Source organism: Muscardinus avellanarius (assembly GCF_963383645.1).
Source record: "Muscardinus avellanarius genome assembly, chromosome: 3".
In the NCBI taxonomy this organism is placed as follows: domain Eukaryota; kingdom Metazoa; phylum Chordata; class Mammalia; order Rodentia; family Gliridae; genus Muscardinus; species Muscardinus avellanarius.
The window spans coordinates 41,631,557-41,656,906 of record NC_137788.1 but is presented as its reverse complement, the minus strand read 5'-3'; the positions used below and the strand labels follow the sequence as shown (position 1 = coordinate 41,656,906).

Genomic DNA, 25,350 nt, shown 5'->3' with positions numbered 1-25,350 from the left:
TTTAACCTGTGACAAACAATATTTGTGTGTGTGTGTTAACTCTAGTCTTTACAATAAATACCCAATAAAATGAATATTATTATTATTATTATTATTATTATTATTATTATTATTATTTCCATTTGATTGATGAGGAAACCAAGGCACCTAGAGGTTGAGTGACTTTCCCAAAATAATACAGGATCTAACATTCGTCAGACTCCGGGCAGCTCTCCATATGGACCAGCTGCATGACCTCGGACAATTGGCAGACCCCATCTGCCTCTTTATTCTTATTCCTTGGTCCTCATCCTCCCCAGCACACATCACTCGGTAACCTTTGGCTATATTCTGTTGACTCTGAATACACAGTCAGCCCGTGCATTTGTCTGGTAGACCCTGGCTTGATTTTGTTTGTTTTGGGTACTAGGGGTTGATCCTAAGGGCATTCTTACCTCCAAGCTATACTCCAGCTCTATTTTATTTTTATTTTGAAGCAGTGTCTCATTAAGTTGTTGAGGACCTACTTGACCATGCTCCGTTCTCAAACCTGCAATCCTCTAGTTTCAGCCTCCCAAATACCAAGATTACAGGAATGCACCACCCTGCCTGGCTTGCCAGACACTATTTTAGACCTGGGTCCTTAACCGTTAGAAAGACAAAGTTCCTGCTGCTAAAATGGGATTAATGCTTGCTCAGAGGCCCCAGGAGTCCTCTGGACAGAGGGCAGGAAAACTAGAAGGGTGTGAGGAGGTCAGAGAAGAGTGGGGGGTGAGCCTGGGGAGGCGGGCAGGAAAGAAACTAGCTGAGCTCCAAGGCTATGGGGCCTGAGGATGCAGAGTCGAGGGATGCCCCAGCTGTTAGAGTGGTTCCCACAACATGCAATGGGGCCGGGGTTGAGCAGGGGCAGCGGCAGCAGAATTATCTGCCTGGTAGCCCCGAAGAGCTCTGTAAACCATCAAGAGCACACAGAGCGTAGTGTCGCCGTCACTCTGGCTTTCCCACCACTGACCCTGGCCTTCTCCAGCTGTTCCCAGGCCATCTGTTTAACCACCTCGAGGAGGAGGCGTGCGCAGGTGAGCCCAGAACAATTCAGCTTCCCTGGCTCCTCTGAAGATGTTGTGTTGAGAGAGAAAAAATTACACTCTTTAATAGAAATACTTTTCCTTCATTAAATGAAATCTCCAAAGCCCAGTAGCATTTTCGGTGCTTATATAAAGATGCCAGTGGGGATTTGAGATTGAAAGTAGTATTTTTATACAAGTCAATGAAGATCTCAATAGGAAAGAAAGAACCCTCTTCAAATCGAAATTCCTCCAACATCAGGAAAGGCAGCTCTTTGGCTCAGGGCAGTGATCATGTTACTCCCAGCCCACCAGAAACTTTCCCTAAAGCACTTGGAGTGCTCACATGTTTTGGTTCTCTGCTTGGGGAAATTGTATTACCAGTGCCTTTCCAAGCCTGCAAACCATGAAACTGGAGTTTTTTTCTATATCTCGACTCTGATAACTTTTTACAAAAATTCAGGTATTTGCAGGAGTTTGAGTCCAAAGCAGATGCAAGCAAGTGCCTGTGGTCATGTCCACACAGAACAGCAGCTCCTTCACTTAGCTTAGCTGGAGAATGAACTTTTCTCCTTGGGGATGTCAGAGGAAAGACTGGTTTTTGAAGGTAGAGAGAGAGAGAGAGAGACCGTGTTTAATCTGCAGCTATTGCATGGCCCTGGGCGATATGCTTAGCCTCGCAGTGCAGTGCTCCAGGGCCTTGGTGAGACTTGGGTCCCAGGGTGTGCAAAGGGATTGGCATATAGCACTGCTTAGAACCTCTCCTCCTTCAGCCACCTCTCACCTGACATGCCTCAGCCCATTAGAATCATCAATTTTATAACAATTATTCTGGTTCATTATTGACAAAAAGCACTCTCCCTCCTCTCCAATATATTGGCTTCAAATGAAAATTGTCTTGTGCAGGGAATTTGCAATTTGACCACCCATTTCTGTACCCTGATGTCTGGACCTTTGGCTGGCAGAATTCCAACAGCTTGACAGATGGCCAAGCAGATGAATGACGGCACTGGAAAGGGGGTTGTGGGAGTCACAGAGCAAGTTAAGGAATAAAGCTTTTCTAAATGCCCCCCTGCTGTCAGATCCTGGGAGGAAGAGGGAGCTCTGAGACTTTGCATTGTGAAGGCCCTCAGACAGTAGTAAACCATCGGAGAGGCTGAATTCATGTTCCTTGACAACAGGTTGTGTTGGTCTCTCCAGTGACATCAGCCTTTGGAGTCTGGTAAATCTGGCCTTACCTGGAGATGGGGACTCTCACTGCTCTCTCCGGGCTGATGGCAGCTATGTCCATTAGCTGGCAGATGCCCAGTAAACAGTATCTAGTAGAGAAAAAATTCATTTCTGTCTTGCCTGGCAGCCTCCAGTACCTGCCCCATCCTCCCATGATGCTGGGAAAGCAGGAGAGGGCTCTTATTGCTTCTCATAGACAGGCTGAACTCTCCCCTTTCACTGTGGAAAAATCCATTACAGAGAAGTCATTTGTCAAAGCCAACCATTTTAGCTGCTTTAATTTACATATTTATCAAATTTGATTAGAAGGTATTGTCTTCGACTTTCATCCCGGCTTTCACCTCTCCTGGCCCTCTTTTCCTGGGGAAACTGTTTTTGTTGTCCTTGCTGCAAAAGGGCACTGCGTAATTCAGTTTGCATCTGCTAATAAGCCCACAACCTAGCCTGGAGAGGAATTTCTGGAGGCTCAGAGCTGGTATTCTCATCCAATGGAAGGGCAGCAAATGATCTACAACTACGCCACAGTCCTGACGGAGCACCTTCCTGTGCCAGGCACTGGACACACAAATTGTGAAGAAGACAGGCCAAGCTGTGGCTACCCTGTTGCTCATAGGATAGTGATCCCAGACATCTGTGTGATGGACCGTTAGACCAAGTGACCTCTGTTTATAAGGTACACTTACTTTTGAACACTTATAAGGCATTGGGTCTTGTACATAAAACTGATGGATTATCTTATTTAGTTATGAGATCTCTATGAGAGCGATACTGTTATTATCTTCATTTTGCAGACAAGAACATGAAAGATTCGAGGGCTCAAGGTCATATAAGTACATGCCACAAGACTTGACTGGAACTCTCCTTCTGTCTGATTTTTCAGTGCAGGTTCATACCCTCAAAGCCAAGCTTGAACTTTCTCTTCCACTACTCTCTGAGCTCCTAGATGGCAGGGAGAGTCACTGATTTCTCTCCATGTTCTCAGGGATGATCTCAAAGTCCAGAATGTAGTCAGTATTAGAAAATGTGTGCTGAATTTATTAGAGAAAAAAAAGACCACCTCCCCAACCTTCTAATCTTTGGGACCTCAGATAGATCCTATTCTCAACCATGTCAGATAAAGGCTACCACAGCACATGCTGTGTGCTCTGCCTTCAGCTCCCTTCAGGACCAAACCCCACTTCCCAGAAGAGCTCAGAGCCAAGCCTCTCCCTGGGACCAACACTCAGCCTTGACCCAAGTCATATCCCTCTCTTTCCATGTCTGGCATCCCTAATGCAGGACATAAAACCAGGTCTGTGCTTTCTCAACCGATGAGGAAGGGCCCTCCCGGCCCAGAGCTTCCATGGGATGAATCACAGTCCCCATGGAGTCTGCCTAGTTCTGCTTAACTCTCACAAGAATTCCTCAGATCAAGCCCAGAAAGCCTCTGCCTGGGAATCTCAGGGTCTCAGCATCCCTTTCCCAGAGTCCCCAGCTCTGGAAGGTGTCTGAGCTGGTAGCTCTGAATCTGAATTCCTGGAGGTGTTCAGAGGGTGCTGGGATGAAGACACTAGCAGCAGGGAGAGTGCTCCTGCCATTAGCGTTGGGCTGCCTACCCGCCACTAGGCCCAGAGCGCCAGCCTGCAGCCAGCAGGGCAACCTGTCTAGAGAAGAGGCTTGGTGCTGCTCCTGTGACTCTCAAGGTGACAAAGCCTCTGGTTTCTCAGGCTTGTCCCTTTTTGGCTTTCCTTCAGTTCTTTGGCAGGTGTCCACTGGGCACTCTCCAGGTGCTGGCTTGCATTGACGGACCCTGGGAGCCTAGTGCAGTGAGCAGAGGCAGCCCGGACGTTGGAGCTCTGTGCCTGGAATCCAGACCTGCCCTAGTGCTCTCTAGCTGTGTGGCCTGGGGAAAGCCACTTGGACTCTTTGGCCTCTACCCTTCACTGCACAGTGTGAATATTCTTCTCAGTGACCTTATAGCTTAGTACTTCTGATGGTTTCTATAAGTCTCCTATAAGTCAGAGACCTACTTTTTGAAGCCAAAGATGCAATTTTAAAATGTCCTAAGACCTTTTAGGACAGTAATTTGTGAAAATATAGGAAGAGCACCAGAAAGCTCTTGTCTTTAAAGACTGAAATTCTAATACAAATGCTTTCTTTTCTTTTCTTTTTCTTGGTATTTGAGATGGAACCCAGAGGCCCAGGGGCATTCTACCTCCAAGCTACACCATCGGCCATTTATTTATTTGCTTATGTATTAATTAATTATTTATTTATTTATCCATTCATTTTGAAACAGGATCTTGCAAGGTTGCTGAATCTTGCTAAGTTGCTGAGGTTAACCTCCAACCTGTGATTCTCTTGTTGCAGCACCCAAGGACAGGGTTTATAGGAATGCACTACCATTCCCAGCCAATACTGTCTTTCTTGTCAGGAACATTTCTTTGTCATGAACATACTATTTCAGGGGTTATTCTAGGTCTCTTCTAGTTCACAGAGGGTAGAATATTTGGTCCCTAACCCTGTGGCATGAGGGGGTCTGTTACAGAGAGAGGAGACTTGAGGCCCTAGGAGATCTGAACCCAGAGGGAATGTAACTGGGAGGGTAGAAGGAACGATGCTTAGAAGTCAGGAACTGAGAACAAACTTTGCCAGCACCACTGTTTTCTCAAAGTTGGAGGCTCTGCAGAGCAGATGCTAGGCACTGGGCACACAACACTGAAGTTGTGGCTTCTGGTCAAGACAGCAAATGACTGAACCATGAGCTCAGAGGGGGCTGAGGGCCCATGACCTGATGAAATTTGGGGAGGCCTTTGGAGGAGTTAAGGAAAAGACATCCTAGGGAGTTGAAGTTTTGCTTGGGAGGTGGGGACAAGCCCAGTTTGAATAACATAGACCATCTCTGAACATGGACCATGGTCCTCAGAATTTATTTTGCCTCCAAGGAGACATGAGTGTTCTGAGGTCTGAAGATTTTTTTATTGTCATCACTGGGGCCAGTGGTGTTACTGGTACCGCGTGGGAAGAGTTTTAAGGTTCTATTAACATTCTACACTGCCCAGATCAGCACCTCCTCCCCAAATGGAGTTATCCAGCTCACCTTGTCTATAGTGTTGAGTAGGAGGAACTCCATTCCCATGGGAAGTAATTTGCCCAAAGTGTCCCAGCCTAGGAAAGTCAGTGGGGCCTTCCATTTGACTCCTTCATGGAACAACAGGAAACACAAGGGCAAGTGTCCTGTCCAGTTTTCCCCACTCAGCTCTTCCGTCCTGTTGGATTCACCCTCCTAGCAGTATAGTGAGCTAGCCCCAAATGGCTTGGCTTGCATCAAGTCCCTTTTCTCTCTGAATGCATCCATGGGTTCTCCACTGCCTCGAAGAAATCTCAGTTGGGCCTTCCTACACCTACATTTTCTCATAATATTATATACAAGAAATTCTGAGCTTCGGCCATGTTCTCATTGTAAATTACAGCCTCCGCTCCCAGTTTATTGTCAGTGTCAACAACAAAGTGATACCCTCGCATTACCTTCAGCATGACATATTGTGCTGATAAAATCAGATAAAGCCCAATATTACCACCACAGTTGGCCAAGTCCTGGGTGAACATTAATTCTTTCTTTCTTTCTCAGAGGAGTATCCAAACTGAGCCTCAAAGACTAAGGAGGAGAAATTCAGACAGAGATGGGGCTGGCATTGTAGGCAGGGAAGAAAACGCATTCATCTTTTGGAGGTGTGAGAGAACGGGCTATGGTGTATAGGGGACTCCTGGGAGTCCGCTGGGGCCACCAGCTGCTAAAGGTTAAGGAGGCTGGACTTGCTCTGAGGACAAGAGAGAAGTGCTAAAGAGTTGTAAAGAGAGGAAGTGGTGTGCTTCCCCTGCATTTTAGAAAACCACTATAGTGTCCAGGTGGAAGATAGGCCCACACGGGAGATGCCTGCACCTGGAGCTGATGGGTTGTTCTAGTCCAAGCAGGCCTGCAGACACACCAGAAAACCATGCTGTTGCTGCCACCCATATTTCTTATTTCTCCAGCTTAAGAACACCGTGGACCTTTTGGGGTCCTTTAATATTAGAGAAAAGACTGCCACTGGTATGGTTTAAAACATGTAGGGCCAGGCATGGTGGCACACCCTTATAATTTCAGTACTTAGGAGGCTAAGACAGGAGAATTGCAGGTTCTTGGACAGCCTCAGCAACATAGACTCTAAGTAACCTATCAATACCCGATTTCAAAACAAAACAATAAAAAGGGCTAAGGATATAGCTTGCATGTAGAATGACCCTGGATTCAATTCCCAGTACCACAAAAACAAAACAAAATAACAACAACAACATCAACAACAAAACCCAGGTAGGAGCATGTTTTGCTTGACTCTATGTTGCTTTCAAAGATCATTAAGTCAAGAAAATGAAAAAGGCTTATGTGTCAGGAAAAAAAAAAAGAACCATCTTCTCCCATAATAACATTTCCCCATTCCTCTCCCAGGTAACAACTTCCTCCTCCCTTCACACTAACATCTCATTCCTCACAAGAAGCTATGTCAGAGTTATTGTCAGGAAAAATGGAGAAACAAAACTGACAGTGAGCTATGGAAAGAGTGTGTCCTCAAAGGGCCCAACTAGTGCTCAGTGAGCTATGGAAAGAGTGTGTCCTCAAAGGGCCCAACTAGTGCTCCTTGGGGCTCTTGCCATCGGGCACCTCCACCACCCACTGTTCCACTGACAGCCAATCAAAGAGTTGAGGCTTTCTCCCCATCTTGGCACCAGGCTTATGGCTTGTGCTCCTTCAAGTTCAGCATCCATAGATGAGATGCAAAGATGCTTAGGTTCTACATACCAAGTAGGGCCTCTACATAACTGCAGAGAGAGATCTATTAGCAGCTACTTCACAAATTACTCTAGAATTTAGCATCTTAAAGAAATAAACATTTCGTATTTCTGTCTCTTGGGTTAGGCGTGTGGGAGCACATAGCCTTTGGTTCTGGTGAGGGTCTCTCATAAGTTTCTGTGCTCTTTTGGGCTGCAGTCTTCTGGGACTGGAGGATAACAGGCCGATCTGCCTCAAGCCTTGCACATGTTACTTTAGCACAACTCTTGGGTGTTGTGTGGTTACTTCCATTCCTCACTAAGTAGCCTTTCTGTAGGCTACCTGAATGTCTTCATGATGTGGGTCTTGGCTTCCCTCAAAATGAGTGATTCAAGAGAGTGATCATAGCTAGGCAGCATGGCTTATAATCCCAATACTTGAGAGGATGAGACAGGAAGTAGCCAGCCTCAGCTACTTAGTGAGGCCCTCTGACACTTCGTGAGACCTGTTTCAAAATAAAAAAGAATTTCAAAATAGGGCTGGGGTATAGCTCAGAGGTAGAATGTCCCTGGGTTCAATTCCCCAATACCACAAAAAATTAAAAAGGGGGAAGAGGGGGTAAAGCTCAGAAGTGCAATGCTTCTGCACTGGGTTTAATCTCCAGAAAAGAGAAAAGAAAAAAAAAAGAAAAAGAGAATAAACATACTCTTAGACCACAGTCCTTTTATAGCTTAATCTCATATGTGCCCTGCCATCACTTTTAGAGTATCTGATTTGTCAGAAACAAGTTTTTAAGCCCAATCCACATTGAAGGGGAGGGAAGTTCATCTCCATCTTTTTAAAGGAAGAGAGTGACAGAATTGGTGATGTAATTTTAAAGCCACCACAGGGTCCTAATTAATCTCCAAGAGACAATATGATGCCATGGTTAAGAGTATAAATTTCAGATCCATAAAGACTAGGTTTAATTCTGACTCCCAAGTTTGCTACTTACGCAAGTTTAGACAAGTTACTTGTTGCTGAATCTCAATTTCATAATCTATAAAGAAGTCTAATAGAGTAATATTAAGATGTTTCATTGGGTTACTGTGTGAATTAATAAGATCATGCATGTAAAGTTTCTGGTACCCAGTAAGTATTCGGTACATCTTTTTGGGGGGGCGGGTACTGGGGTTCCTGGAAGCCCTTCTACCTCTAGACTACACTCCCAGACCTATTTTATATTTTTATTTGGAAACAGGGTCTCTTAAGCCAGCACGTTGGCTTCAAACCTGCGCGATCCTCCTGTCTCTGCCTCCCAAGCATGGGGATTACAAGCGTACGCCACCACGCCCGGTACATCTTAATTGATATCATGATAGAATAATACTATTGTCTTCATTAACATAAGCTACTATAGCATAGAGGTTAAGAACAACATAGTTTCTGCCTGGGTTAGTACTCTGGCTTTGTCCCCCATTAGCTGTGAAGACAGGGGCAAGGTACTGAATCTCCCCTGGCCTTAGTTTCCTGTAAAACAAAGACAGTAATAGCTACTACCTGGCCACTTAACGAGGGTTCAATAAATATTTTCTGACTATGAAAATGGTGAGCGGAACATAATGACAAAGGGATTTGTGTGTGGTAGAGGGTGTTAGGAATGCTACACAAAGCACATTTGGCCTCAGCTTAACTGGACAGCCTGGTTCTGATGCCCCAGTGCCATCTGAGTGAGCTCTCGTACCATGAACATGAGCGCAGGAGTTTTGCCATCCCTTCTGGCTTGTTCTTGGTCCCATCGTTTGCATGTTATCCCACCCTAGCTTAGTTGGAGCATACTTCTTTCTTCATCCCTTTCTTCTCCAAGAATATATTTAATTGGCTTTGCATGGAGTCTGGGGATTTGGTAACAGGAGGGCATGTGGGGGGGGGGGGTGTCTCCCATGTCACATCACCTCAGAGCTGCTGCATTACCTTAAATTGATTTCACAAATGAAAGCTAAAAGCTAAGCAAAGGCGACCCATCCATTTTACCTAAAGATGATTATAATGCTCTTTTATGGCCTCCGAAATGACAAAGCAATTTGTTACCTGCCTGCATCAACATTTGCTTATATTAGCACCCGAGATGCTTGATTTTTATTAGCCCCATGTTATCATTTTATGAAGACACAGGGGCTCAGTAAAATTAGTGTGCAAATAGAATGCCCGCTTTGCATTTCCCTGTGGTCAGCAGAAATGCTGAATGCAATTGAGCTGCTATTGGGTCAGGGGAGACATCCATAAAGCTGGCCTTCACCGAGGGCCTCAGCAATGCCATTTATCATTTCTGGACTGCTGATATAGATGGGGTCAGTGTTAGGTACTGCTTTTTAAAAAGACTTGCTGGTATTTATTGTTTTATTATTTTTAAGTGAAAAAGCAGTATATGTGAAAAAGCAGTATAAATCCTAAGACAGTAGCTCAATTTCCATTAGTAATAAGGAATGAAACCAAAGTCTCTCGTGCACAATGTAGATGGAAATGCAGTAAATGTGGGATCTTATTTTGTATGTGTTTACTGGTATATTGCAACTTATACATCACAGTAAGATTCAAAGTGATACATTCAGACTTGCACACATTTGGTATTTCCCTCTGCATCTCCTCCTCTCCCCTCCCTCCCTGTGAGCTTGGTGGTAACATCTTCATAGAGATATAACAATATTTGAACTGTCTCCTTCCTCAATCCTCCTTTTTCTCCTCCCCACCTCCCACCTGCAGCCTCCGCCCACTATTTGACTGGTCTCTCTTCATTTACCTGAAATCCCTTTTGTTCTTCTCTAGCTTCTGCATATGAGAGAAAGCATAGGACCCTTGACTTTCTTTTTTCTTTTTTCTTTTTATTTTTTAGTGGTACTGGGGTTCCTGGAAGTCCTTCTACATCCGGGCTACACTCCCAGACTCCTATTTTTATACTTGTATTTGGAAACAGGGTCTCCTAAGCCAGCGTGGCTGGCTTCGAACCTACATGATCCTCCTGTCTCCACCTCCCAAGCGTGGGGATTACAAGTGTGCACCACCACGCCCCGCAACCCTTGACTTTCTGAGATTGGCTAATATAACTAGCATATTGTTCTCTCATTCCACCAATATTTCTTAAAATTACATAATTTTTTTTGCATAGGTAAAATTCCATTGTGTATACATACCACATTTTCTTTATCCATTCATCTGTTGATGGACACCTAGGTTGGTTTCTTAATTTGGCTACTATGAATTGTGCTGCTATAAATATAGGTATGTATGTAATACTCTAATATTCTGACCTTATTTTTTATTTTATTATTTTTTAAAATTTTCTGACTTTCTTTTGGTGATCAACAAGGCTTTATGTTGGTAGTTGGAATTCAAATTATTCTTATCCCTGTATATCCCTGGAGAACTATGCAGCTCAAAGCTCCCTGACCATTTTTTTTTTTTTTTTTTTTGCCTCTCATCATGGAGTGTGTTGGCCAGCTTTCTGTCACTGTAACAAAACACTAGAGACAAACAGATAAAAAAAATAGTTGATTTTGGATTGTAGCATTAAAGTTTCAGTTTGTGGTCACCTGGCACTGTTACTTCTGTGCCTGTGGCAGTACAGTACTCTATGAGGGGAGTACATGGTGGAGGAAACTTCTCACCTTGTGTCTTCTAGGAGGCAAAGACAGAAAGAAAAATAAGGCTTAGGGTCCTAATATCCCCTTCAAGGACATTTCCCTAGTAGCCTGTCTTCCATAGGCTCTACCTCCTAAATGTCCAACCATCTTCCAGCAGTGCCATGGGTTGGAGACCAGGCCTTCAAACACATGAGCCTTTGAGGAACATTCCAGATCCAAACTATAGCATGAAGAGTTACCCTATGCACATATATTTTAGGACCTAACAGAAGACTCAAGATGATTCCTTTATGGATTTCTGTAACTCTCTTCTTAAAATGCTCTCTCCCTCCTGTCTGGAATTCTCAGTTTTCTCACACCTGCTACCTGCTGCATTTGAGTTTCAGGGACACTTCCATGATCTGCCCAAGACCCCACTCCCTGCTCTTGGCTTTGAAATGGGCAAAATCACAGGACAAAGGAGCCATGCCCTCCTCGCTTCCCTGCTCTCCCGGGTTAGCTTGCATTGCCTTTTGCACAATGTCTGAAAATTTATTTTTTTTTAAATGTGTTTAATTTTCTAGTTGTTTGAGATGAAAGGGGGTTCTACCCTGTTACTTCATCACCACCAGACAAGGACTTAGGTTCTAATTTCAGCTCCTATCACCACCAATTAACTAAGTGGCTTTGAACAAATTCTATTACCTTTCTGAGTCTCTGTTTCTGCCTCTATAAAAGTAGTATTAAATGCATGTTGCTGTAAGGGTTATGCATATATATATAGTCTGACAAAGGGAACTAATTAAATGGTACCTATTATTACTATTAACGTAAATAGCTATTTTTTACTCCATCATTTACTAGATATTTGCTGTATTGTGTTAGCTTGTTTGATCATCATACTATGAAGTAGATATTAATACCCTAATTCATAGATTAGAACATTGAAACTCAAAAGATACACAACTTCCTAGGTCACAGTCAGTGGCTCTGGGATTAAACTTTACTCACATGCCTTCTTCAGGTGGCTATAAATATTACATGTTAACATAACATGCAAAGTCATACCAAAAAAGGAAAATGTAGTCTTTTAATATTGGGTAACTTGAGACATAATTAGCCTAAGATGGCTGGGGCTTCATATTTTCCAACCCAGTGATTTAAGAGATAGATGCAAAGCGTCCAACCCATTCCTGGTCTGTCTCCTACCCACAAACCTATTCTTAGTCTCAGCATTCTTGCCATCTTTAACAACCTTCTTTCATTTTATGTTACAGAGAACCTCCGGGAAGGGGCAGAGCAGAAGGTGGTATTCATCACAGGAAGAGTCCACCCAGGGGAAACACCCTCTTCATTTGTGTGCCAAGGTGAGTTCAGGATCTCATGGGTGTCTGATGCCAGCCTCCCACATCCAGATGGGGCACTGTGATGATCTTTGGGACAGTGTAGTCACATGAAGGTATTATCTCGAATGGGAATTTACTTCTAATTATCTTCTTTAAAGAGGTCACATCTAATCTCTACAAGGTTTTGTTTCCATCAGTGCTTACTGACTAAATGTATCTATGGATGGATGGATGGATGGATGGATGGATGGATGGATGATTCAGCTATGGCTGAAGGGAATTCTCTCCTATGTGCTATGATGAAGATGAGCCCTTCAGAGGCACATGTACTCCCTAGCTTTATTTGTCTCCAGTGGTTTACCACAGAAAGAATTCTAGGCCCAGGTCAACTGTGTGTGTTGGTAGAAGGGCTGTGAAATAGGAAGGTAATGACCGAGAATTATCTCTTTACTCATTCATTCAATCATTCTTCTAAATATCTGCCATGATTAAGCAAACAACCTTGGCCTCAGACAACAAAAGGTAAATAAAATCTGTTATCTGCTCCTGTATGCTTCTTTATAAATGTACTTAAAATCTATCATTAAATATCTAACACATATAAAATATATATTTAGACAGCTATGTTCAGAAATATAAGTATGTTCAATAAATAAGACACAAATAATAACATAATGAGCAACAGTTTAAGAAACAGAAGATTATCTATTCCTTTTTGTGAGTATGTGTATGTGTGGTACTGAGGATTGAACCCAGGGGCATTCTACTTCTGAGCTATACTGCTAGGCATTTTTATTTTTTGTTTTGAAACAGGGTCTTGCTAGGTTGCTGAGAGTATCCTAAAGTTGCTGAGGCTAGCCTTGAACCTGAGATCTTCCAGTGTCAGCCCCTCGAGCACTGGGGTTTAGGCATGCACCAAATGGGCTGGATGCTTTGCATGTATCTCACAGGGCTTATCAGTTCCTTCTCAATTCTTTGTCCTTTCTAACTCCTCCCTTCCATGGATAACCATCAGCTTGACTTTTGTGTTTTATCCTTTATTTTTCTTAAGGTTCCTAATAGTTCTGCTACTTATGTATGTAAACATTCCTAAACAATGCATTTTTAGTGCTGCATGTTATTTAAATTTATAAAAATGTTATTTTTTTTTATGCATTGACTTTCCTTCCACCCCCTGTCCATGTCGGTGAATACAGTTTGTAGTTCACTCGCTTTCCACAGCGTATTATATTCCATGTCTATATGTAGATCAATGTATCTATTCTTCTGATAATAGATAATTGAGTTCTCTATTATCAGTATTATTTCCTTACAAATAACCTGTTAATTCTTTCCCACGTCACTTGGGCACATGGCACATTCTTTGCTAGAGTGCTTCACATGGAAATGTAACTGCTTGGTCCTGAGGTGTGTGCATCTTCAAATTGACTAGATATTTCCAAATTTCCTTTCAAAATATACAACTTAACACTTCCACCAGCAATGCATAAAAGTCCATACTGTCCCATATTCTTTCCAATATTTTTTCTTTGTACTATCCAGTGCAGTACATTAAAAAAAAACCATGTGTATATATATATGCGCATATAGATAGACATATGTACATATATATGCCAAGCATTGTTCTAAGCACTTTACATATTTAAGTAATTTATTTTTATTAATTTTATTTGTAATTTTTAATGTCACAAAAATAAATATTAGCTATATTTTTACATAAGAGACAGCTGAAGTTTGGAGCAAGAGGTCACAGAGATATTGGGAAGCCTGCAAATATTAGATTCCTTCAGGCAGACAACATGCTGCAATGGAAGTATCTGGAGATTTGCAGTCAGACAACCCTGAGGTCAGCCGCACCTCTTCTTAGCAGTGCAACATCAGATTTCTCCAGTGTCAAAATTAGGATAACAGTGCTCTCTAGGAAGGCTGTTAGGAAGCTGGCATGAAAGGAATGTAAACACAACACCCAGTCCTGTGCCTGGTGCACAGCAGGCGCTTGACAAATGCCACCTCCGTCCCCATGAGAATCTGAGAAGATGAGGCAGGTAATCTGCTTTGCAGGCGATGTTCCCAAGAGCTGTGCAGGTAAAGATGAGCTTTCTTACAAAGCCGTCGTTAGGCATGATTGGCACACTCTCTTCTTCAGCTGAGGAGACTGAGTTTGAGGGAGAGAAAGCGACCTGCCCTGAGCCCTGCAGCTTGTTCGAGGCATGGCTGGGCTCCAGGTGCCACAGCTGAGCCCTGAGTGTCCTCACCCTGGCCCCTTCCCTCCCAGCACTGTCCTTGGAGTCACCTCTCCTAGGGCCCTCCTGGGTCTCTCTTCCCCTTTACTTGCAGCCATCTGTTAGTTACTAAACTTGGCAGCAGAGATTTTTCCCCAGCTGATTGGATATAACTGCTTTGTCCTTGTTTGTAAAAAGACAGTGGCATTGTCATCAATACCCTCATCCTGAGGAGCCCAAATTCCCATGCGCGTCTCTTCTGTGGTCAGTAGACAGAGGGCAGAGGGCAAGGCCGCCATCCCATTTTGTAGATGAGAACCAGGTCAAAGAGAAATTGAGTGGACCTCAGGTGCTGTCTCTGCTAACCCTGGTTGCTCAATTGATATACTCAGTGCTTTCCTGTAGGCTTTCAAAGAAATGTTACTCCTTGCCAGAGAGAGAGAGAGAGAGAGAGAGAGAGAGAGAGAGAGAGAGAGAGAGAGAGTGTGTGTGTGTGTGTGTGTGTGTGTTACTGGAGATTGAACTCGGGGGCATCATACCTCTGAGCTACATCCCCAGCCCTTTTTATTTTTTATTTTGAAGGAGAGCCCTGGCCTCAAACCTGTAATCTTTCTGTCTCAGTCTTCCTTGCCCCTGTGAGGGAGTGTGCCACCACCCCAGGCTCTTTTCAAAAGCTCTCAATGTCTGCTAACTTCCTTTTCAAGATAAACTTCAGACATGGTGTGCTATGACATTCATAGCCCACCATGATCTATCTGGTTCTTGCCAGGTTCTCTGGCCTTGGCTACACTGTGCCTCAGCCAGCGCCCTATAGCTTTGTCCCAGAATGGGCAGTCTTTGCTTCACCAGGGCCTTTGCATCTGCTGTTCCCCCTGCCCAGGAGGACCTGTGCCCACTCTGTGCCATTTGGCAAGTAGCTCCAACCGAGGCTCATTCTGTGTGCCCCTCTGTGGTCTTCCCTAGCTCCCTCTCTCCACCCCTACTCTCTGCCTACATCTGGATCTCAAGACGACCCCGGTGATAAAGAGCTCATTGTCCTGGTTTGATATACAATTGACTTACATCTCCCCACCCTATTAAACTACACTCTCTTTAAGCTCTGGGGCTGGCTCTCTAACCATCACTTTTAACATCTGTAAAATGGGGCTATCTTGTCCATCTATGGGGCCATCTTGAGGAATGAAGCCTGTGCTGTCTCTAGGTTGCCAAAACTAGGTTCAGAAAGAGAACCCTCAAGGTTACACCATTAGTTTATAGAAGATGGGGGCTTGGCCAGCTCCCCAGCCTGTAACACTCCCTGCTTCCAATCAGGATGGAAAATGCCAGAAGGCGAAGTTTTATATCTGGAAGAACGCAGAATCTATCCACTCTATAGTTGCTGTACATTTTAAAATGGGGAGGGGAGGTTCAGAAAAGTGAGAGAGCTTGCCCAAGGTCACAGGACTCATTCATGACAGTGTTTCTGATACCAGTCTCCTCGATCTGGTTCCTCCTCCATCTCTGCCTCCATATCTGTCTCTGAAGACACACAACTCATTCCTCTACCAGGCAGCATAAGAGGCATGGTTGAGTCTCTCAGTCACAGCAGTACAGCCTGGGCCAAGCACCACAGGGAACAGCTGGAGGTGTTTCCTCAGTCAGAGCCCTCAGCTCCATCTGCCTCCCGAGCCTACCATGTTTTGGGGTGCAGGTAGATCTGAGCCCCGGAGGGGTGCTAGCTGAGATAGCTCTGGTTCTGTGAGCCCATCCCCATTAACTGGCTCAGTGACCTTGAGCAGGAAATAGGCCTGCAAAGCCTGTTGGTCTCCATCTGGCTGGGACCACAGTTCTCACTGCCGAGCTGCTGATGCACCTGCTGCTGGGACCAGAGCGAAGTCACATTGTTGCAGAGCTCTGGAAGGGGTGGCATTAGAGGTGGCTGAGCCTGGGTTTTCTTAAGACTCTTCTTGGGGCTGGGACAGCTGACTCTGGGTCACGCCTCTGTTACCCCAGACCTCACGTGAGGCAAAAATATCCTCATTTCCAGCCACACCCTGAGAGGTCAAGGGGCTCTCGTGTTGCCTTGTGGCAGAGTGTGAGGCCATAGTCTCTGAGTTTGACTGCCTGGGATTGGATCCCAAAGCCCCCCCACTTATTACCCTTGGGCATGTTGCAGAATCTTCCTGCACCTCAGTTCCTTTCTCTCCAAAGGGACATAATAGGAATCCTGCCTTATCAGGCTATTTTAGGAATGAAGGAGTCAGTGCCCTTGCAGCATTTAGGACAGTGTCTGGACTATAGCAGGCACTGAGTGTTGGAGTGGGGCCAGGAGGCAGCACCAATGGAACATGTCTCAGTGCCAGGCACTTGTGCATGGTTCCCTTAACCCTCACTGAGAACTCACACCCAGGTGTGTGTCTCAGCCTCGGTGCCTCTGGGGATAGCCTCTAGGGGGGCCTTCATCAGCTGGAGGATCCTCTTACAGCTGGAAGGCTGGCCAGGGCCAGTCCCAGACCTCGCAGTACCGACTCCTGGCCAAGTAGTTGTTCGTCATGAACCATTTTGGAGTTGCTCACACACCTGGTGGTGAAAGTTTCCATCTGAAGAGCACTTTGTCCTCTTCACACCCTTTGCATTGAATTAATGAGACAGACATTTAAAAGGTGCTAATTGGGCAAGGTGTTTGGGCACCATGCTCAGGAGAGCGGCAGGGGCAGTGGGCTCAGGCCTGACTGTGAGTCCCATCACTTCCATCTGCCAGCTGGGGACCTGCAGCACACCCTTGACAGTCAGAGCCAGTTTCCTCACCTGCAAAGGGGACAGCAATATCTTGCTGGAGGAGCCAGTTCGGGGATGACGTGAGCCAGTGCTGGGCACCCTGCCAGGCAGGGGTAGGTGCCAAGCAGGTCTCTCCTCCCTCTCCTCCCCTTCTGTGCCCTCCCATGGCAATCCCACCCAGCAGCTCCCAGCTCTACTTTGCAGAAAAGTCAGGGGTCTCATTGAATGTCACTAGGCATAACAGTGGCGAAGTGGGGGCTAGAGTAAGTTCTCCTCCCTCCGAGCTTGAGCCCTGTTGCTTCCTGCCAAGACACCGTGGGGGGCCTCACCTTGGGGGGTCTTAGGGTTACTATTTGGGGTTGAGAGGAAGAAGGAGGACAGTGTGCACACATACATGTGCATGTGTGTACACACACACATGCATACACACACACGCACAGGCACGCACTGTGTTCTCAAAATGCCACCAGCAACCAGGGACCAAACACAGTGACATTTCCCACCAGTAAAATATGACCTTTGCGCTTCCCTTACTGACGCTGCCTTCCTCCCCCTTCTATTCCTTACCTATTCCTCTTCTCTCTCTCTCCAGAATAGCCTTACATAATAAGCCTGAGGCTGGATCCACCTTCCCTAGGTTTCTGTCTCTCATCTGCACAGTGGAGGCAAGGACTTACACTCTGGGAACCTTGATGCTTCAGGGCCAGACTCCATGTGATTCCATAATTTGAAGCCACAGGGCTTGACTGAGGGCAACCGGGGCCCGGTGTCCATCAGGGAGGGCCTGCCGTCCTGAAAACCATACTAGGAGCCCAGCAGAAAACTCAGCTATCTTGCTTTAAGTCTGGGCCCTTCCTACTCTAGTTTGCTGCCTCTTAGTAGAGAACAGAGACGATGAACCTTGCATAGAACTCTCTAGAGAAGAAATAATGCAGGCATATGAAAATCATTCTGTAAAACACATGCAAATAGTTTTCTAGTCCTTCCAATTTTGCCTTATTGGAAAGAGCACTGCTTTGAGGCTGACAGAACTGGGTCTGCATCCCATGTAGGTCCCTGTGAGATACTCAGCTAGTGATGTCACGCCTTGACTTTGTTTCTCTCCTATAAAATGAAGCCAATAGTATTATTGCCAGTCAATCCAACTAACAGATATACAGTAGTCACTGTAGATTTAACTTTATTCATTTATTTCACATGTATCTAATGGGCACTCTCCCTGTGCCGGGCACTGAGAATGTGTTGGTGAAGCCAGCAGACCTGCCCTTGCTATCTTGCAGATCACAGCTTGGAGGCACAGTAGACACAGCAGGTGCAAACCCCAACCCCCAAAATGCCAAAGTGCAGAACTGCAACTTTCCCCGTTATTCTGAGCTCAGTTTACATTTGGGGGTCCCATTCTTTCAGGGTCTAGGAACTTCATCTCTGTCATTTCCCCTAGCTTGTGTGACTTAGGCAGAGTTCTAACGCTCTTGAGAGCAGTACCATCCTACTTCCCCTTCACCCACTTCATCCTCATGATTCTCTGGTCTTGGTCACTCCAGAGCTTCTGCAGGTCACCACCTCAGAGCCTGGTTCCTGAGGGCAAGCTGATTTACAAGTAACAGCTGTCTCTGAGGTCTGTTCCCTACTTCCTCCTGTGTCCTGCCTTCAAGATGCCCTGCCCTTCATTATTCCTTCTCCTCTAAAGCTGCCTGACATTTCACAGCTAAGGGGCGCTCTCCAGAGCCCAGGTCTGACCCTGCTTCTTCCTGGCTTTACACCCAGCAAGGGCTCTCCAGTACTGTTCATGTATTTTCCACTGGACCAGCAAGACCCTGTTCACTTCTCCCAATCACCTCTCACACCCTCCTCCCTCAGACAAGCCTGTAGTAAGAGCAATAATGAAAATAACACGTTGGCCGGGCGTGGTGGCGCACGCTTGTCATCCCCGCGCTTGGGAGGCAGAGACAGGAGGATCGCGCAGGTTCGAAGCCAGCCCCGCGCACTGGCTTAGGAGACCCTGTTTCAAATTTAAAAAAATGTAAAAATAGGTCTGGGAGTGTAGCCCGGAGGTAGAAGGGCTTCCAGGAATCCCAGTACCACCAAAAAAAAAAAAAAAAAAAAAGAAAGAAAGAAAAAAAATAGCACGTGAACACACTTACTATGGGCCAGGCACTTGGCTTATAACAGATCATTTAAACCCACTCAGTAACCCATGTGTAAGTCTTATTCTCCCCTTTTTAACTGGCATAGAAACTAGGGAACTGGAAAGTGAAGGCCAGTGAATGGACAGCTCCTGAGAGAGGAGTCAACCCCAGAGTCCAGTTTCAGAGTCTCTGTTTTAAGCCATGAAGAAGCTGTGTGTTACCACAAAGGCCATCTTCCTTCTCACCACCAGGCCTTGGTGTAAGAATTCTCTGCCCAGAACACCTTCCGGGCACGTCTCTGCCTGGCTCACTCTTCTCTTCCTTTAAGTCTGTTTTCTGAGGCTTTTGACTCTTGGATGAGGTCAGGACCTCCTTCTGAGTTCTCAGGCTCTATACTGCTCCCATCAGGGCCCTGGCCAGTCAGTGGGGAGTTACTTTATCTGCATACACCCCTTTACAGTGGGAATATCTTATTCATCTTAGAATTCCCAGCATTTACCACTCTAGCAAGTGTTCTTAGAATGAGTGATTTTTAGTTCAACTTAGCACTTTGTCAAGATTGAATGAATTCCTGGGACTGATTCATCAATAGGCATTATTAAGCACCTGCTGTGTGCCCCACACTAACAATGAATAATGATGATAAATAATAAAAAACAAGCTTAGCTGTGGTTGGTCTGGCTCAGTCCATCCTGGCCAGCAGGACATTGGCATCAGGCAAGGATCTCTGCTGCCCACCCTTAACTCAAATCCTCTGCCACTAGTCCTTGTTATTCCAGCCTTTCTCGCCTCCAGCCTTCCAATTATCTGGCTTTCTTCTATCTTCCTGACTAAGTCTACTCAAAGGCAAGAACCTGGTTCTGGGTGTGGTAGCATACACCTGTGATCCCAGTACTTGGGAGGCTGACACAAGAGGATCAAAAGTTTGAGGCCAGCATGTAACAACTCAGTGAGACCTTGTTTCAAAATAAAAAGAACTGAAGGTATAGCTCGGAAATTGAGTGCCCCTGGATTCAATTCCAAGTACCTTCATCCCCTACACAGAATAGAAATAGAAAGGAAATAAAAATTTAAAAATGAAAAACCTGTTAACAGACAGAATAAAGATTAATAGGAAGGGACCCAATGGGGACTCCAGTGGGAGGAAGAGTGTTCTCATTTGACACAGGAGGAGGATTCTGCTTTAAGGAAGGAATTAACAGATGGGACCATAGGATGTATCTGTGGGGATTGTTTAGTTCTTCCTCTTAATTTTAAAGCTAGTAGGCCCAAAGAGGCTACAGAACACCCAGTAACAGAGCCCAAACTGTAACCCAGGTTCTCTTTTGGCTAGCTGGCTCTCCAACTCAGTGCCCTCATCCCCAAGATGCATAGTTGTAAACTTCACAGAGCAGGACTCCTTCTTCTGCCATCTTTTGACCTTTGCTCTGAGTGAGCTCGTTGTAGCACATCATGATCTTCAGGAGCTGTCTGACAGCTAACACTCAGGAGCTCATTCTCAGTCACTCAGCCATCTTCAAGATTTGGTATCATTATCCTGCAATACAGATGAGAAAACGGATCATAGAAAGCTCCCCAGCAGCTTCTCTAGCTAATCGGTCTTTCTGCTCCCTGGCTCCCTCTGCTTCTTTGATCCATGCAAAGTTTCTGACCCATGGCCAGAGGTGGCATCATCTCAGCTCCTATTTCCTTCCACATTCTTCCTCATACTTCTCCCCACTTCCCACCTTCTTCCTCCTTTTTCCTAAACCCCCTCCTAATGTCCTGATCAGCAGGTAATATTTCTGGTGAATTATATCTGACCTCAAGCCAAGAGTTGAGGCTAAAACCTTCCCCCTCCTTGTCCCACATCTACCTGGGAGAGCAAGCACTGGGCGGCTGTGGTCTCTGGCCTGGCTTTGTTTCTTCTCATTCTTTTATTAGCTGTCTAATTGGCAACCCAATTAATCTGCTCATCTGTGAAGGAGGATAGATCACAATGAGCTACTCCATTTCCAGAAGCTGTTCTCTGAGGCAGGCCCCAAGCACAGGCTGGCTGGCTCCTTGATGGAGGGCTGCCCTGGGAGCCAGGGTCAATTAGTGGACAGATTAAGCAATTATTAGCCCCTAACAAGGGCGCCTGGCATCATTACCCTGCCTGTTTACTGGCAAACTGAAACTTTAACATGAGGACCAACAAATAAATTAGGGCATCTGGTCTACCACCGCGTCGCCCGAGAAGTAAATGATGTCCAACTGGCTCTCGGCTGTGGATGGATTCTCAGCTTGGCATAATGAAAAGCCTGAGATGTCCCTCGCTGGTCATAGCAGCTTTGGAATGTGCACTGGAGCAATTTATCATCCTAAGAGCTAAGTGACTGCCACTGGGCACGTGGATTGTTCTTAGTTACCCTGCTGCCTTCCTCTTGACTGTCTGTCAAAACCTACCTGTCAGGGCCCAGGCAAAGGCTTCCTTCTCCCTTAGACCTAACCTGTGCTCTCTGGCAGGAAACAAGACTCATTGCATTTGGGGAACAGCATCTCGCTCTCCTATCACTTTCTGGCATTACACTAATTTCATGGGATGTCAGAGCAGCATTTTGGCTATTTTTCCGGTCTCCAATGAAGACATGAAAATGTGGAAAGAAGAAGAGGGACAAGGGCTCAGAGCTGCTGATTTTCTTACTCCTCTCCTGTAGACAGATGCAGGCCGACACCAGAAGGATATTAAGGAAGCAGTGATTGGATCACATTCACATTTTAGGTGACCTCTTTGGTTGTAGTGATGAGGACACATACTAAAAGTTATAGCTGTCATTCAAGTCACCAAGGCACAGTTCAAATGTCATCTTTTCTTGAAAGCCCTCCCAATCTCTCTGGCAGGATATGTTCTCTTCCTCTTCAACCTGTGCCTCTGATCCTCAACCTGGGCCTCCGAGTTTATGCTCTGAGCTCTCTGTCTCTTGGACACAGCCACACATTTTTAAGATTCAGCGGGTAACAATAAACTTATAGCCATATCTCTATAGTAGCTGATAATAACACTGGCCAAAAATCACCTATTGAGCTCTTACTATTTTCCAATCTAAGAAAAATATGCTTACTTCTTCTTGAAATGCTTTGATGTTAACCCAAATACTTCTCTTTCCCTAGGAATCATTGACTTCCTCGTAAGCCAGCACCCTATTGCCCGTGTCCTGAGAGAACACCTGGTCTTCAAGATTGCTCCAATGCTCAACCCTGATGGTGTCTACCTGGGCAATTACAGGTGAGGGACTGGGAAGAATGCTTGAGAACAGGGAATCCTAGGATGGCAGTATGAAAGCAAGAAGAAATAGAGGGCAAACTCCTGAGAGAGCATGATCAGATTACCCATGAGCTTGCTAGAGGAAGTTTCACCCTGGCTCTTGAAATGGTGGCTAATGAGCCTTGGCTGTTTCATACACAATCAGTTGAGGTTACTTTGCTGGGGTTTTCTGGACAGCTCACTGGGCCAGGAATCAGGAGAACTAGGATAAGTCTTTATACATACTTCTTGAGTAACCTTGGTGAAATTACTCTGCCTCTCTGATGCTCGTTTTCTACTGCATAACGGGGACAATAATTATCTAGCTGGACATCAAAAGAAATGGTGGGGAGGAATGTGGTTCCTTGAATCTCCTACGGTGGTTATGATGATGACTGCTTGGCTGCTGGTCTTCATCTTGGAGATCATTAATGCAAGAGAGTGACTTCTCAGATCATGGAAACAGCATTTTTCTTTGGTGTGGGCAGCTCCCCACCCCACTCAGAAAGATGCTCTTTCTCCTGTCTTACATCATAATTTACAGCTTAAAACTTCACTGCCCAGGGGAGTATCTGCCAAAAAAAAAACAACACAAAACAAACAGAAAAAAATAGAATCCTTTGAGATAAGTAGCAATGTTAATTATACAGCCTTACAGATGATTAGGCCCCATGATTTTCAAAATAGCACCCAAACTCCCTCGCTTTGCATGCAAGGTATCTGTGTATGCTATTCTGTCTCTCCTCCCACTTCCCCTCCTAGAACTGTTGTTCTGACTTCTCTGAGCAAATCTGAGCACCCAGACTCCTGCTCCCTTGACATAGCTTTGTACAGATGGCGCTCTGCCCAGAACCTCCTCAGTTCCTCTTCATTTCACTAATTCCTCTTTACAACTCAGCTCAAGTTCCTATTCTGGAAATCATTCTCCAAAACCCCAATTAGAATTGGCCACTCTCTCCCCATGGGTCTGGTCATTGAAAGACCATCCCACTGTAAAGCCCCTGCTGGATTCCAAGCCACTGGGAAGCAGGGACTAAACCTCGAGGGTCTTTGTGTCCCCAGTGTCTAGCAGCAGGGATCGGCACATAGGATATATTCAGACATTGTTTGATGAATATAAGTGAATGAAAGGGATAACTTTTCTGATGAAGAAACTGAGGCCTTGAGATGAAATGGAATTTGCTAAGCTCAGATCAGAACCAGATATCTTGACACACATCCAGGCCCATTTACACTATTAAGTAAACGAGTTAGTTTACTTACTGCTTTCTAAAACCATGGAAATTGGGTCCAGAGGGGCTTCCTGGTGCCCCTGGGTATACGTTAGAGAGAGCCCCTGGGATGCATGAAGCCTTCATTAAAGACAAGTGTGCTTCCTCTCTTAATTGGCTGAAGTGATGGCTCATTAGCATCTGCAGGTTTATGGCGTGTTGCAGGCCTGAGAGCAATGCCTTTCTGCCTTTCTGAGTCAGAATGCACTGTTAGTGATAATGGTGGCAGAAAGACCGTTTGATTTATGTTAACATCTCTGCTTAATTACAAGAGCGGCAGTGGTCAGAGAGAGGTCAATATTGCTGCTCCACACACTTCCTTATGTCATCATCTGCTGTCCAGGGAAGTATGAACTAGAAATAGGTCTGTGACCTTGACCAGAATGCCTCCTCCCTCAGGGCTTCAGATGGCCAGCAGGGTGGTGACGGGGCCTCGATGCTTTCTACATGTCTTCAAGCTCCAGCTTTTGAGATTTGGGGGCTTCAAGATAAAAGAGCTCCAATCTTCCGAAATGGTTTCACAGCCAAATGTCAACCCCCAACATTCTCCTAGTGAGAATATGTGATTCTTTCTCATTATGGGAGTTGGAGAAAATCTCTAACCACAGGCATTAATCCTGTTGCTAAAATAGCTCTGAATAGCAACAAAGAGCCTATCAATCATGAGAATGCACTACTACAGCTTTGGAGAGCATAAAAAATAATAATAAAGACTAGGAATTGGGAACTTCAAGGTGCCCTAAAGGTCCCACAGGCCAGCCCCTCCCAGGAACACACTCTTCTCTCCAGCAGTATTTCCAGGGTTAAGGGAGGGGGGTTGCCAAGGTTCATGGGGGGAAAAATTTAGAGTTCAACTAAGTTAAGCAAAGTTAAACATGTCCTTTTATAATAAGACTTTTTAGAATTGTAAATATGCTAGTAAACACAGGGAATCCCAGGAGGGAAATATAGTACTCAGTGATGCTTACGGGTAAGTGCCAGGGCCCACACACCCCACCACCCACGTTACTTTATAAAACTCACACTGGGAAATGCCACTCCAGGAACTCTGTCTGCTGGCCCAAAGGTCTGTCAACACACACTGCATTTAGTCCTTTCGACAACTGCAAAGGAGGGACCTTGTCAAGGTTTTCGCCCTTGCAAATAATAAAAATGTGCTCAGACTATCTTGAGTATAAGAGGAAAGGTTGGAGGAGGGAGAGAAGAAGGGAAGGAAGGAAGCAAGCAAGGAAGAAAGGAAGCTTTTTAGTTTCTCAGAATTCTAGGGTAATATACAAAGCTGGAACTCACAGGAACTGATCAAATACCTGGACATGGGTCAGAACAAGGCAGCCACATCTCTGCCTCTCTCTAATGCCATCTGACTTTAATTCTCTCAATATCTCCCTTTAGATATGGAGCCCCTCAGAGAAGCTAAGGAATCTGTCTTGAGTCTGTGGCCTGTGAGGAGCTGGCAGGGATGCAGGTCTGAGTTAGCCCTGCTTCTCCCTGTGGTCCTATGCTCCTTGTACATCTGAGGCAGGACATGCCCAGCTCAGGGTACAATGCAGGCCTGCCTGAGGAGCCAGGGCTGGAGAGCCAGTTCAACAGGCCGGTTCCCTGCAGTGAGAAAGGAAGGTGTCAGGGGAGGGGCAGTGAAGGTCAGTGGTTGAGAACATGGACTTGGGCCTTAGTCAGGTGGAATTTCTAGCTCTGCTTT

At 45.4% G+C, this 25,350-nt stretch overlaps 1 protein-coding gene across 1 annotated transcript in view; it reads left to right on the top strand.

Annotated features, from left to right (window-relative positions):
* The window catches only part of AGBL4 (AGBL carboxypeptidase 4), a gene marked incomplete at both ends in the record, with an annotated part of 1,136,473 nt that overhangs the window by 1,005,557 nt on the left and 105,566 nt on the right, over positions 1 to 25,350 (top strand). The window contains 2 exon segments of the mRNA XM_080691412.1: positions 11,939 to 12,028; positions 22,248 to 22,362. Of these exon segments, the coding sequence (XP_080547538.1) occupies positions 11,939 to 12,028; positions 22,248 to 22,362 (205 nt within the window).